At 39.4% G+C, this 13944-nt stretch overlaps 1 protein-coding gene across 1 annotated transcript in view; it reads left to right on the top strand.

Moving 5' to 3' along the window:
* Positions 1-2767: 2767 nt before the first annotated feature.
* The window catches only part of LOC138965044 (S-adenosylmethionine sensor upstream of mTORC1-like), a gene marked incomplete in the record, with an annotated part of 14333 nt that continues 3156 nt past the window's right edge, over positions 2768-13944 (top strand). Inside the window, 2 exon segments of the mRNA XM_070337173.1 lie at positions 2768-2904; positions 4505-5138. Of these exon segments, the coding sequence (XP_070193274.1) occupies positions 2784-2904; positions 4505-5138 (755 nt within the window).

Raw genomic sequence — 13944 nt, forward strand, 5'->3', positions numbered from 1 at the left:
TAATTAACAAACTGAAAATTTCATGGTCACTGCAGGTAATGAGGTATATCATCAAAAATAACTTGAACATTCAAAGATTGAGCTTAGCCTTACACTAACTATTATTGTTGCACCAAATGTGTATTGAAAAGCAATTACCCCCCCCCCCCCCCCCCCCCCAACAAAATAAAAACAATGAGTTCTTCATCAAAATGTCTAATGAATGAGAAATTTGGTTTGTCCCACAAATAACAGTAACTGTCACTAAAAGTAAAACCCAAGTGTCATAACTGCACACCCTCCACATTTCCTTTCCACGATATCATGTGCGAGTCCCGTCGCGACAAAACCTTCGTGGTTGAAAACGACGTTAAACACCAAATAAAGAAAGAAAGATGTGCGAGTCAGAACAATACAGTTCGTAATGTAACAGTATTTCATATCTGCAATAATAAAATATTTTCTTCATAAAAATGCAAAAGGTAAACAGTTAAATAAAGTCCCCCCACCCCCCCCTGTTCCCATTCCCAAACATTAGAAACAAGCAGAGCCATACATTGTGCAATAATGTTAAACAAAACTATTCTGTTTGTGTACAGAATTTTTATGTATTCAAGTTTTCAAATACTATGTTTTTATATTATTAGATTTTGTAATATGCACCATGCACAAATTTCTCATTTAACATAAATACATATATATGATATATAGTTGTCAATGTCTATCATGCATGATAATACTAATGACCAAAAAGATTACAGCAACCAATAATCGTTATTGACATGACTCAAAGAGTCAAATGCAAATCTTGAAACTGAGTGTGCACATTATTTTAAACATGAACACAATTTACACAGTTTGCTAAATTTTACAAATAATTACAATCTTTTCATTCTTAGTTTTATCAGTTATTTAGAGAGAAAAAAAGAGTTCTTTAACTACTAAATAAAAAAAAGAAGCTGTAAATGCACACAGAGAAATATATATGTTTCACAAAATCAGTAAATGACCAAATTAAAATTTGAAGAACCATGTAATTGTTAATCAATAACTGGCTACTTTTGGCTTGAAGCTGATATAATTTTTAATACTAAGTTGTTTATTAGTAGTTACTTGTGCCTAACTGCGGTTTTCACACACACACACACAGCGAGACATACACACATACACATGTGAAAAAACAACATCCCATGTGCATGGTTGTCAGTTCTTCAAGTTCAAACAATAGCTAAAGTAACTATATAGTACAATTAATACAATTTAAAGACCCAGATGGAAGCTAAAACATGCTAACGTGTAACAAAAAAACTTTATTTTATCCCGACTGAAAGTGTAATCCATCACACACAGCAAATCGGCTGGACATGGTTGACTAGCAGTCGTGTCCAGTTGGGCAGTTACTACTACTCATCAAAGAGCACCGGACTCAGACCAAACGAGGTCACCTATCAGTCACTATAACATGCGGTTCGCGACAGTCGGTTACCAGATGGTTTGACAGAAAAATGCAGCCTTATTTCACGCCGTCGTCCAACCGGGTGTTACAAGCTGCCAAAATGTACTTTTGTACTCCCCGATCTTGACCTGTCCTGAAAAGGCCGAACTCCGACCGCGGCGGAACGATTGTTTACGAATGACCCAGGCGGTACCAATGGCTGCCGAACAAATCAACAACCGCCAAACCCCAATTTTCTTTGTCCTACTTTCACGAGAGGACTTCCTCTGCAATTTCATTCATAAGCACTTTCGTGCCGGTTGCGTTGATGGCCCATTGCTAAGCATTTCCGTTCACGTTTCCGCGCTTTTTTCTGTTCTGAGGCAAAAAAAATGGGTTCATGAAGGACTCATTTGCTATGCAAATTATTTATCGATGGCCAAGTATCGGCCTCACAACTCGGCGTGTTTTTTGAGAACAGATCTACTCGGGCCGAACACGTGAATCATTTATGACAAAGTATTCGACAACAGATTCTACAAACATATTTTAAAGAATTTTAAGTCAAGATCTTACCTCTTCCAACACTTGCCACTGTTTCAAACCCAAGGTTATCGGTGAAATTCAGCCTTCAAAGACAACACACTAGAGACTCATCACTGCAGTAAATAAAAATATATCACTGCGCTGGTAACAAACAAGAAAATTATTTCGAAGACACTATTTTTTTTCATAGGAGACAGTCTCACAATTTTGTGCTCCTTTTGCATAATTAAAATCTGCGTCCATTTTGCGGCTTTCACTGAAAGAAAACAGCAAAAGGCCGATGGACTATATTTCCTCGCGTACGCGCACTTTGTTTTTCTAATCGGCACTGAGGCGGTCCATGGTGACGTCACACGCACCCGCTGTGTAAACAGAAAATAACAAACAAAGGCCCGGCTACTGGCAAGGGAAGGTTGGCAGGCTGAAAGGCACGCGGCACTAGCTTGCTCAATTTAGAACGCATTCTGCAAAAACCTATCTTTGATATTGAGCGTTTTACGCCTGTTTCCAACGATTTCGGCACACACGTCCCCGTCAAAAATCGAGCTGCAACCCCAGCCCACTTAGTAAACATTAATAAATAGGAGGAATTGCAATGAATGCCTCATTTATTTGATTGATCGGGTTGTTGTGAGAGTTTTAGAACTGTAAATTGCGAGGAATTGTCATTATTCTGCGCTAAATTATCCGTAAATGTCGTGAATACTGTTAAAATGAAAGTGCGCTTGGAGCAGACGACGTTTCGGGTTTTAGGTCAACTGGGGGGTAATTCGCATGCGCACAAGAGCTTCCGGGTTAAAGCAGACGGTTCCGCTACATCTTCATGCCAGGATCAAAAGCAAAAGTTGATATGGACGGAAAAGTCAAGGCCTTAGATGAGCACAAAAGACTCGCTTCTGTAGTCAAGACTATCCATGCTGACTTGAGGAAGAAACTTCGGGCTAGTGAGTGTCACAATCTTCTTTGATTCGCAGGCAAATTCCCTTAGCTATGTGACGTCCAGACGACAGATGTAGGCTACCCACCTTTCTGAAATCTAAGTTTCGTGAAGAGCTGAATCCTATGAATGGGATTTTCACATAAAAAATTTACAAAGCGCAGATGCTGGCGACCTTTTTTGTTCTAAGATGTAGGCGTAACTTCTCTGCGTTTTTGTTGTTATCATTGAGCAATGCACAGACGATTACGTTTAGAAGGTGTTTATTTCACACTATTTGTATAAGGGTGTACCCATGCACTGATTCAGCAGACATACATTTCAATGTCTCTGACTCTGATTAATTAGTGACAAGAAAATGGCACTGACCATTGTATCACTCTAAAGCAAGATAAGGTGTAGTTTGGTATCTGGTGTTTATGCTGTTTGTTACTGTATTTGTAACATGGGCTGAAAGGTCTATGGCTGAAGCATTGTTTTTGCATTTCAAATGTTAACACTAATAACAGTACTGATAACCCAAGACAAGACTGTGTTATAATGTTGCTGGATATTTGAGAGGTTCTACTTTAAAGTTTAATAGAAAAAAAATGGCCACCACTAATTTTCCTGATTGTGTAAATCATGGATAAACGCACTTTCCCTCACTATCACCAGCTGACATAGAAGCAGTTGTAGCTGAAGAAGTAGATAGACATAATTTTCTGCTAGCCTGCATTATCAACAGGAGGCAAAACTGACAATTGTAGTTTGGCGTCATAAACATTACTTTCACCAGAGCATCATGCACTAGCCTCTGAAATAGAAAATCAAAAGATCTGTTTGTGAACACTGCCATGTCAGAAAAGTATGTTTGATGTAAAATACTTAATGCTGCATAATCGTTACTGTTTCGATGACTTTCTGGTCGGTTATTACCCAGAAAGGGGCACAGCAGTTTATCTTTTAAATCATTATGAAACAGAAATGAAGAAAGGACTGTGGGGAGGTAATGAGGGGGTGGATTTTGGGATTGAGTAATCACCCTCCCAGTTGCAGCATTTCGTGGACTGGATGAGCTTAATTAATTGGCATGTACAACTTTTGAAAGTGATCTTATCATAAACAACTCTGGTAAACTCAAAACCTTAATTGTGCACAGGTTTTCATCTCCATGAATTTAATTATTCAAGAGCCAGTGTTGACAAATAAAACCCTTTAAAATTATCTGTGCTTTTGGGCCAGCAGCCAGTCAGCAGCATGATTCATGATTGTTTTAAGACAATCAAATAGCTTCAAGCCACAAGTAAAATGCAAATCCTAGAATTATCTGTTACAATCTATTACTTGGATAAGTTTTTAGTTACAAATAGTGAAATCTGGGAATACATGAACTGGGTTTTTCTGGTTATTGACAGTGTGTGTATACAGGTGTGTGTGTGTGTGCGCAGGCATGAATGCAAGCTCGCACCCATGTGTGTTTGTGTGTGAGTATGTGTGGATTCGCATGCATGTGTGTTTGTGTGTGCGAACGTATATAATGGTGTTTCAGCAATGTGCGGTGTGTGTCTCTATATTTCCGAATCACCCCTGTCTTATATCATCCTCTTTTTTTTCTTTAAACACAGGCAACGGCGATTTTAAAGCAGTATGGATTCAGCATTGTCAGGATCAGTCTGTCCTGTCCAAGTACGCAGAGTCTATGAGAACCTTGGCGCAAGACCACTGGACCAAGAACTCACACACACGCATTGACTGGTGCCGAGAAAATATCAGTGAATACTTTCATGGTGGGGGACTGAAGAAAGCACTAGAGAAGGAAGAAAAAAGACAAAAGCAAGAGACAAGAATGAAAACGTGTAATAAAGGAAAGACTGAAATTGAGGTGGAGGAGGTTCTATCTGGAAGCATTGGCGCTACAAGCGTTAGTGGAAAACTAACAACAGACAGATTTACAGAAGGCAAAAACCAGTGTGATGATGATGAAGAAGCTGCTGTGGATACAACAAAAAATGTTGTTACAAAACACTTGACACCAGGAACTCACGACTCAGACTCGAACTCAGACTCGAACTCTAAAACAATAGTGTTGGTTCCCTCGTTGTCTGTCAAAGGAGACATCGCTGCATCAGTTATTGCAAACAACGCACAACATCTGGAAAGTAAACAAGAAGTTGCCATGGCAGCAGCTGAACAAACACAGAGAACTCTTGAAAACAAAGGAAGTGAGAAATCAGTGGGTGGAGACAAATACACACACATGTAAGTATTGTAGATAATTGTTTGCATCTGCTGTTTTCTGTGTTTGTTTAATGGTTGTCTGGTTGGTGGCTTGTTGTTAGTTGGTTTGAATAATGATTGTTACACTTTTGGTGAATGTTTTCTCTTGTATGTGTGTGTGTGTGTGTGTGTGTGTGTGTGTGTGTGTGTGTGTGTGTGTGTTTTGAGAACACAATTCATGTTGATGACCTTCTATGGTTGATGCACTAACACAATCAGTGGGTGGTGTTTTTAATTTTACAATTTGCAAGTTTTGACTAAATGTTTTAAATTAACATAGACGGGGAATCGAAACGAGGGTGGTGGTGTATGTGTGTGTGTCTGTCTGTCTGTGTGTGTGTGTGTGTGTGTGTGTGTGTGTGTGTGTGTGTGTGTGTGTGTGTGTGTAGAGCGATTCAGAGTAAACTACTGGACTGATCTTCATGAAACTTTACATGTGGGTCTATTAGTATTAGGCCCCCCCCCCCAAAAAAAAATAGTCTGTTTACGATATTCCGACCGACCCTATTTTTTCACGCGACCCTAGACTTTTTTGGGGCATTTGGGAGAAGAAGAAAAATATATATATATAAAAAATAAAAAGTCTTTGTTTTTTGGCAAAATAACTTAAAGGTCCTTGTCTACATTTGTATACCGAAATCACCATTTGACCATTAAAATGCAGAGTCTATTATCTACAAATATCAACAATACACCCCCTTTCGATCAGGAAAGACGAAGCCAGTGTAGCCGTTTGATAATTCATTGTAGTATATTCCAGCGTAGTACTCGCAGTAGGATATCCTTATTTGGAAAATGCCAAGCGCAAAACTCCTCTCATATCCCGTGCATTTCGTGCGTTTAAAAAAAAGCGTGGACAGCGCTGAGGCCCAGTGTCAAACTGTTGCTGCACTTGTTTGGGCGTGGCTATAAGCATAGTGACATGAATTTGATTGGTCAGTATTTTTAGGCAAAGCACATGTTCTCAGCAAACAGAAAACAAAATATTGGAAGCGTGAGTCACGCTACCCAAAAATAAAATCTTTTTTTACATATATTTTTTTTCTATAACTTTTTTCCCCATGGTTCATTCATCATCTGACATAACTTTTTAGCGAAATCTAACCATAAGATTACTGAAAAAAAGCAAAAATGTAGACGACCACCTTTAAAAATATGTTTTTTGGGGGAAAAAAATTAAAAAAATCCCGACCTACTGACCATATTTTTTTTGCCTATGTTACCGAAAACAGACTAATTTTTTTTTGGCCTTACACATGTGGTATGCATTTAGATTGCTTACTTCCCTTTGTTTATCCATTTGCAAAGTTTGGTACCTTAAATTTGGTACATGTACCTTGTACCTTAGGCCTAAAAAAAAAATAGGTGTGGTTACGGTAACCCGACCTACCCTATTTTTTGGGGCCGACCCTATAACTTTTTATTACATTTGTCAAAAAAATACACAAAAAAACAAGTAAACGAGTGCAGAAAACGCAATGAAAGCGAAAGCGCACGAGTCGCACACTTATTTCCCTGTCAAGTAGGTTTAATTTGTACACACTAGAAAAAAAAGTTTAAAAAAAAATAAAGTGATTGCCTACCTTCCTACCCTATTTTTTTTGGCTATGTTACCGTAACCACACCTTTTTTTTTTTTTTGCCTTACATTTCAGACACTATTCTTGAACATACGCAGATAAGCAGATCTGATTGAACAGGTCCACCTAACCTGAGTAGAATTCCTGATAGTTCAAAATCAGATGGTAAGGACCTAACACATGACATAATACAGGAACTGAAGAGAACTTACTTGCATTCACGTTCACTACTTTGTTCTACTGTGTGGTGACACTTCAGACAAATTAGGCATCAACAAATGCAGATTTTGTTGTGCAATACACAATTGGATGTGTTCTTTATAATTGTCATTTATAAACAGAATTGACATTTGAATAAACAAAATTGACATTTGAATAAACAAAATTGACATTTGAATAAACAGAATTGACATTTGAATAAACAAAATTAACATTTGAATAAACAAAATTGACATTTGAATAAACAGAATTGACATTTGAAAAAACAGAATTGACATAAACAAAAATCATACCGTAAAATCAACAGACAGAAAAAAATCATAAAACTTTGGCGTTCGACAATTCCTTGTGGAGTTATTGTAGTAAGAAGCCATACGGGATGTCAATAAGCAGTTTATCGTTGTTGTAGGTTGTTTTTGTTTCACAGACTTTGACAGACATTTTGATGAAGGTGGAGAATGCTGCAATAAGTGAGTCTCTGAAAGTGATAGGTATAGAGACATGTAAAGTGTCATTTTACATTCTAAATTGTAGGGCCCTGCCCATGAGAGAAGTCCTCCCATTGAAGGGAACATTTTTGCTGGTATCTTGGCCTGTTGACTAGTGTCCCTGTTATGACAGGACACTTGCAATGTAGGGACACATTTTGAGTGGCCCCAAACTTGTCCTCCCATGACAGGCAGTGTGGGTTTGTCCAACTGTAAATGTAATACAGTGTGGGTTTGTCCAACTATAATACAGTGGGACCTGTGATGAAAGGACTCCCTTCTAGACAAGCTAAAATTCCCCTTAATTACCTCTCACGACAGGTTTATTTGCTTCAATTAATATACAAGCATCTTTACCATCTGATTGTGAACTGTCTCATGAATTCTAATCAGGTTGGGTAGAGCTAGCCTGTTCAATCAGATATGCTAATCTGCTAATGTTCAAGAATAGTACCCGAAATGAAAGGTACAACAGGGTTTCATTTACTAGTGCGCCCTGCGGCATTGGCGCATTCAATCTGAAAATGTCCCATCACAATTCCCTTCAGTGCGTCAAAGGGCGCATTGAGATTACGTACCACTGCGCCACCAAATGTACACCGATTACACACACACACACACAGAGATAACACGATATAGCGGCTAATTCTCAGATGGCACCATATTGCACCATTTTGCAACTTTGGACAAAACGCGTACAGGCCTCTTTGGCTCTTTTTGCCTGCGACTATGTCCCATCGAAATTTGGTTGAGGGGGACAAAATGTCCCATTGCCCTTTTTTCCCAGGCTAAACCCTGGTACAATGTGCCAAATGTAGGGTACCAGACATTGCAAGCGGACACAACCTCTCATGGGAGGTTTTCTCTCATCGGATGGGGCAGCCTCACATTGCAGGTACCACTGTACCAATATTTTGAATTTGATGTCATCTATATATATATACGACTTGTGTCTGTGTGTGTGTGTGTGTGTGTGTGTGTGTGTGTGTTCGCGATGCACGGCCAAAGTTCTCGATGAATCTGCTTCAAATTTGGTGGGCATATTCAGGTAGACCCCGAACACAACCTGGTCGATGAGAATTTTCAACATGTGCTCTCAGCGCACAGCGCTGAACCGATTTTGGTTTTTATGTTTTTTCTGTACATCCATTCCCAGTAACTCTTCCTTATCTTCTCCAGTGTTTTGCGCGTTTATCTCCCTTCCTTCCAAGCAGCTTCAGATATTCCCGTTACTATTTTTAGAAGGTCACTGCACTGTCCAGAACGCTTTCCTTGCATGTACCCGTAAGTTGTCCTCACTGTAAAAGTGCAAAGGTCGAATCTATTTATCGAAAAATCCACTGTCATCTATCTCTATATATTTATATAGATAGATATATACAGCTTCTGTGTGTGTGTGTGTGTGTGTGTGTGTGTGTGTGTGTGTGTGTGTGTGTGTGTGTGTGTGTAGGCAACACCTGTGGATTGTAGAGTTCTGTTTGTGATGGGGTCTGGCGGCTTTTGTCTCTCTGTATGTTCTTGCCTTCCTTTGTGTGGGCACAAACTGGTGGATGAAAATGTTCAACACGTGCTCTAAGATGGCTAACCGCCACGCTGTCTGTCTCTGTCTCGCGATTCACCCGGCTTCGCCGGGTATTCCTCTAGTATATATATATACGTGTATATTCCTCCAGTCTCCCGGGTTTTCCCCACCGACCACCACCCTCTTTGTTGTTTACCAAGTCCGTAATAAGTTATTGTTTGGAAGAGGATGGAAAAAGACAACGGTGTCTTCTCATTGATATCACCCGGGGTATGGCAAGACTGCGTGTCAACCAGAAGCATAATGACTAAACAGCAGACATTGACATAATGAGGTGTAAATGGAACAAGGGCTTGTTTATTGACATTCGTTGTGCCTCAAAACTCATAGCTGACATTTCTCCACAGATGAGATGGGGAGGGGGGGGGGGGAGAGACTAGAGAGATGGGGCCGGCAGCAGAGGCAACATACTGTGGACAAACATTGACGATGTCGCGTCCTGCTCCGGGGAGGTTGCGGACGGGTGATAATGATTTGCTCAGCGGGTCGGTGGTGAATTTATCTGCCGGATTCAAACACAAAGAAAGCAAACACATCTCCTGTCCTTGTCTGTCTGCATGCATGTCCGCCATCAATGATGACAGGCTGCTGCGGCCTGCGCTGTTCGAGTGTTTTGTTGCCCTCTGCAGACAGAATATTCTCCTTCTCTCTTTGGTTGAAAAAAGACTTTGATCAGATGAAGGCAGCAACTTTGCCGAATCATAATACAATGAACAAAATAGGGATACGAACTTAACGAACGTGTGTCCCTCTGTTCAGTCAACGATATGATCCTAATTCCCTCCATAGACTCACCCAAGCATTTTTACGTGAGATGAGAACATCTCTCCACTTTGACACATTACAATATTCTACAGCGGCCTGACTGCTTTCTGTTGGACTTTTTCTGTTGTGTGTGTGGCTTTTTTCTTTCTTTCTCCTGACTAAATGTGGTAACTGACACCGTTATGTGAATCTGCGAAATTGATTCAGTAAAACATTCCCACTGACTCTACAGACAAGGAAAAGCCAGATTGTTGTAAATTAATCCGATTTTATGGGATTACAGTCACATGTATTTTGGGGTTAAACTGATTAGAAATTATCAATCATTGTTGGGGGTGCCTACGATTACAGTAAATACTTATTTAAAAAAAAAAAGTGTGGCTGTCCCCACGTTTGAATTCTGTAGGCCTGAACTGAATTTACCTGGAGAATGACGAAGAAATCCGCGTAATCACACAGATAGTTGCTACTGTTTTCAATGACAGGTCACACGTGTCGCGCATTAAAGACACCGTTTGCATTTTTCCGTCAGTTTCTAATTTTCGTTGGGTTACATTTTCGGTGTGATTTGTTGTTTCCTCTTTTTGTTTAAAGGTCACCAGCCGGGGCGGATTAAAAAAAAAAGATTTAATACTAACTTTAAAAGAAATAATGAGTGGCTGCTAACACCAGTTGATAATGTTTAAAATCAAGGATAAGCCATAAATTGTTCATAAAATAGCTAAAACTCTTCAGCTTCAGGCCGGAGCTTCGCTCCCCAAACCCCCCAACGGGGCGCCTTGGCCCTGTACCCCACATGGGGTCTACCCACAGAGATATATATCTCTGTGGGTCTACCCCTGGACCCCAGGTTGTAACCCCCCGCCCCCCCCCCCCCCCCCCCCCCGGACATTGTATTGGTTTTGGACTGTGCTCTTGTAGAGAAAGACCACGGGAAACATGCCGTCGTTCACTGGTTTTTCAAGCAGGACGATAGGTACCTGCTAGATAAAGAAAAGACAGTTCTCAGTACCATCCACACCTGGCGACCTGTGCAAAACAGACATTATTTTAAAGAGATCGATGATGCACGACTTTCGCTTCTGACTTTCATCAAAGCCTGTACCATTACATGAACTAAAACTTTTTTTGAGGCAGATGCAGCGGGTTATTCAATGATGTAGAGGAAATGTCAGTGAAGTAAACAATGTGCCTTCGAGCGGAACTGTTCAGTAAAAACTATGTACATTACCTGGCAAGGATACCGTGCTAGAGAAAGTATGTAAATAGTTCGTGTAAATACGTTCATTTGTAATATTTCATGTAAATATGTTCATTTTCAATGGCGTGTATTACCACTGTTTTGTCGATATGGCTTTAATTAGATGAAGACAATAAACTGTCAAGCGTCTCTCTCTCTCTCTCTCTCTCTCTCTCTCTCTCTCTCTCTCTCTCTCTCTCTCTCTCTCTCTCTCTCTCTCTCTCTCTCTCTCTCTCTCTCTCTCTCTCTCTCTCTCTCTCTCTCTAAAATACTGATAATATATTAGTTCTCAACAAAGAACAGCAAAAAAATGCTGATCGAATAAAACCTGATCACATGATACACGGCGGTATTCAAATGACAATATCGACGAACAGTCTCAGTTTTATTGGCAATTGAGACTTCAACCAGCAAAATAGTGAAGCTCACAGGCTTTCACATTTCTGTCGATAGTTTGAGTGTTGTTTGTGTTTGGTCTAAACACAACCCTTCATGTCCATTTGTTTGTTTATCCGCAGTCAGTCTGAAACATGGAATCGTGTGGTGCCGCCACGCACATCAACTATAGCACGGAACCCAGGCTGCCGGATTGTTTATCAATAACAATGTCAGATCGAAGGCCTAAAAAGCTAATTACATTGCAGTCATAGCATGATAACGCGCCAGAGAGAGAGAGAGAAAGAGAGAGAGAGAGAGAGAGAGAGAGAGAGAGAGAGAGAGAGAGAGAGAGAGAGAGAGAGAGAGGGGAGAGAGAGAGAGAATTGAAATTGAATTGAATTGAAATTTATTTTACGAGGGTGACAGAATAAGCAATGTATACAAGCTTTTTTTCATCCTGCCCTCGCCCATTGAGGGGTAACAAACAAGAAGAAATTAAAGATAAGTTTGACTATAGTACAAATGACATTACATAATTAACATGTTAAGCAACCAATAAGACATTTTAAGATGCATTGTGATTCTTTAACAATGCTTGAAAATTAGTGTTTGTATAAAAAAAATTTAAAAAAATCCTTCATGAATTATATATAATCATGTTTTTCAATATAATCAGAGAGTACAGTTATATTTTGCCAGCTGCTTGATAATATTTCTTATAAGTTTTGTAAAAGAAACAGCATGTAATATTCCTTGAATGATGTTTCATGAATTCGTAATTTAATTATATTTGGAATGGCAATTCCACAGAATTGCTCCAGAATATGATAGACTCGACTTGTACAGGTCAATTCTTGGAGTTGGGGTAATTAATTTGTTACATTTTCTATAATGATTTATTTTGAAATTTGAGGCAATGAGTGTAGGTGCATTCCCTGACATAATTCTATACATCATCACACCTTTGTTATATATGCAAATCTATCTTTGTTTGATAGGAAGAATTTGCAATCGTTTATAGTCAGTCATGGAAAGAGATGTATTTTTGACTCACATGCGAAGCAAAAGTGAGTCTATGTACTCACCCGAGTCGTCCGTCCGTCCGTCCGTCCGTCCGGCCGTCCGGAAAACTTTAACGTTGGATATTTCTTGGACACTATTCAGTCTATCAGTACCAAATTTGGCAAGATGGTGTATGATGACAAGGCCCCAAAAAACATACATAGCATCTTGACCTTGCTTCAAGGTCAAGGTCGCAGGGGCCATAAATGTTGTCTAAAAAACAGCTATTTTTCCCATTTTCTCTGAAGTTTTTGAGATTGAATACCTCACCTATATATGATATATAGGGCAAAGTAAGCCCCATCTTTTGATACCAGTTTGGTTTACCTTGCTTCAAGGTCAAGGTCACAGGAGCTCTTCAAAGTTGGATTGTATACATATTTTGAAGTGACCTTGACCCTGAACTATGGAAGATAACTGTTTCAAACTGAAAAATTATGTGGGGCACATGTTATGCTTTCATCATGAGACACATTTGGTCACATATGATCAAGGTCAAGGTCACTTTGACCCTTATGAAATGTGACCAAAATAAGGTAGTAAACCACTAAAAGTGACCATATCTCATGGTAGAAAGAGCCAATAAGCACCATTGTACTTCCTATGTCTTGAATTAACAGCTTTGTGTTGCATGACCTTGGATGACCTTGACCTTGGTTCAAGGTCACATGTATTTTGGTAGGAAAAATGTGTAAAGCAGTTCTTAGTGTATGATGTCATTGCTAGGTTTAGTTATTTGACCTTGACTCTGAAGGTCAAGGTCATGTAAAGGTCAAGGTCAAGCATGTGAGTCGTATGGGCTTTGCCCTTCTTGTTTTAAATAATTAATTTAACAGCTCGTCTATGTAAACTGCCCAAGTGTTTTAAAGTATTTGCACTTGCAGAGTCCCACACTGTGGAAGCATAGTCAATAGCTGACTGAATATGTGCCTGAAAAAACAGTTTTCTTGTGCGAAGGTCCAGAAAGTGTTTGATTTTTGATAACTGAAATATTTTTTTGGATGTGTTTTTACAAAGTGTATCTACATGTTTTGACCAAGACAGGTTATTATCAATGGTTATTCCCAAGACTTCATGGCTATCAACTTCGGTAACATCTTGATTTCATATTAGCAATGTCGGAAATCCAGATGTTAGATTTTGACTTTTTTGCCTCGTGGTAAGTAGCATGCATTTATTTTTATTTATAGTTTTATTTGGATTCAGTGACATATGGTTTAGTTCTGACCATTCAAGTAATCGATCAATGTGTGTGAGAAAGAAAGAGAGAGAGAGAGAGAGAGAGAGAGAGAGAGAGAGAGAGAGAGAGAGAGAGAGAGAGAGAGAGAGAGAGAGAATGAATGATGATGATGATGATGATGATGATGATGATGATGATGATGATGATGATTGAACTTTATTTTAGAAGGACTCAGAGGTTTAAAGCCACGCCTTTTCTTACAACCTGTCCTTACATCTAATATAAAAGAGAGAGA

The sequence above is a fragment of the Littorina saxatilis genome, linkage group LG4 (genome assembly GCF_037325665.1).
Source record: "Littorina saxatilis isolate snail1 linkage group LG4, US_GU_Lsax_2.0, whole genome shotgun sequence".
Classification (NCBI taxonomy): domain Eukaryota; kingdom Metazoa; phylum Mollusca; class Gastropoda; order Littorinimorpha; family Littorinidae; genus Littorina; species Littorina saxatilis.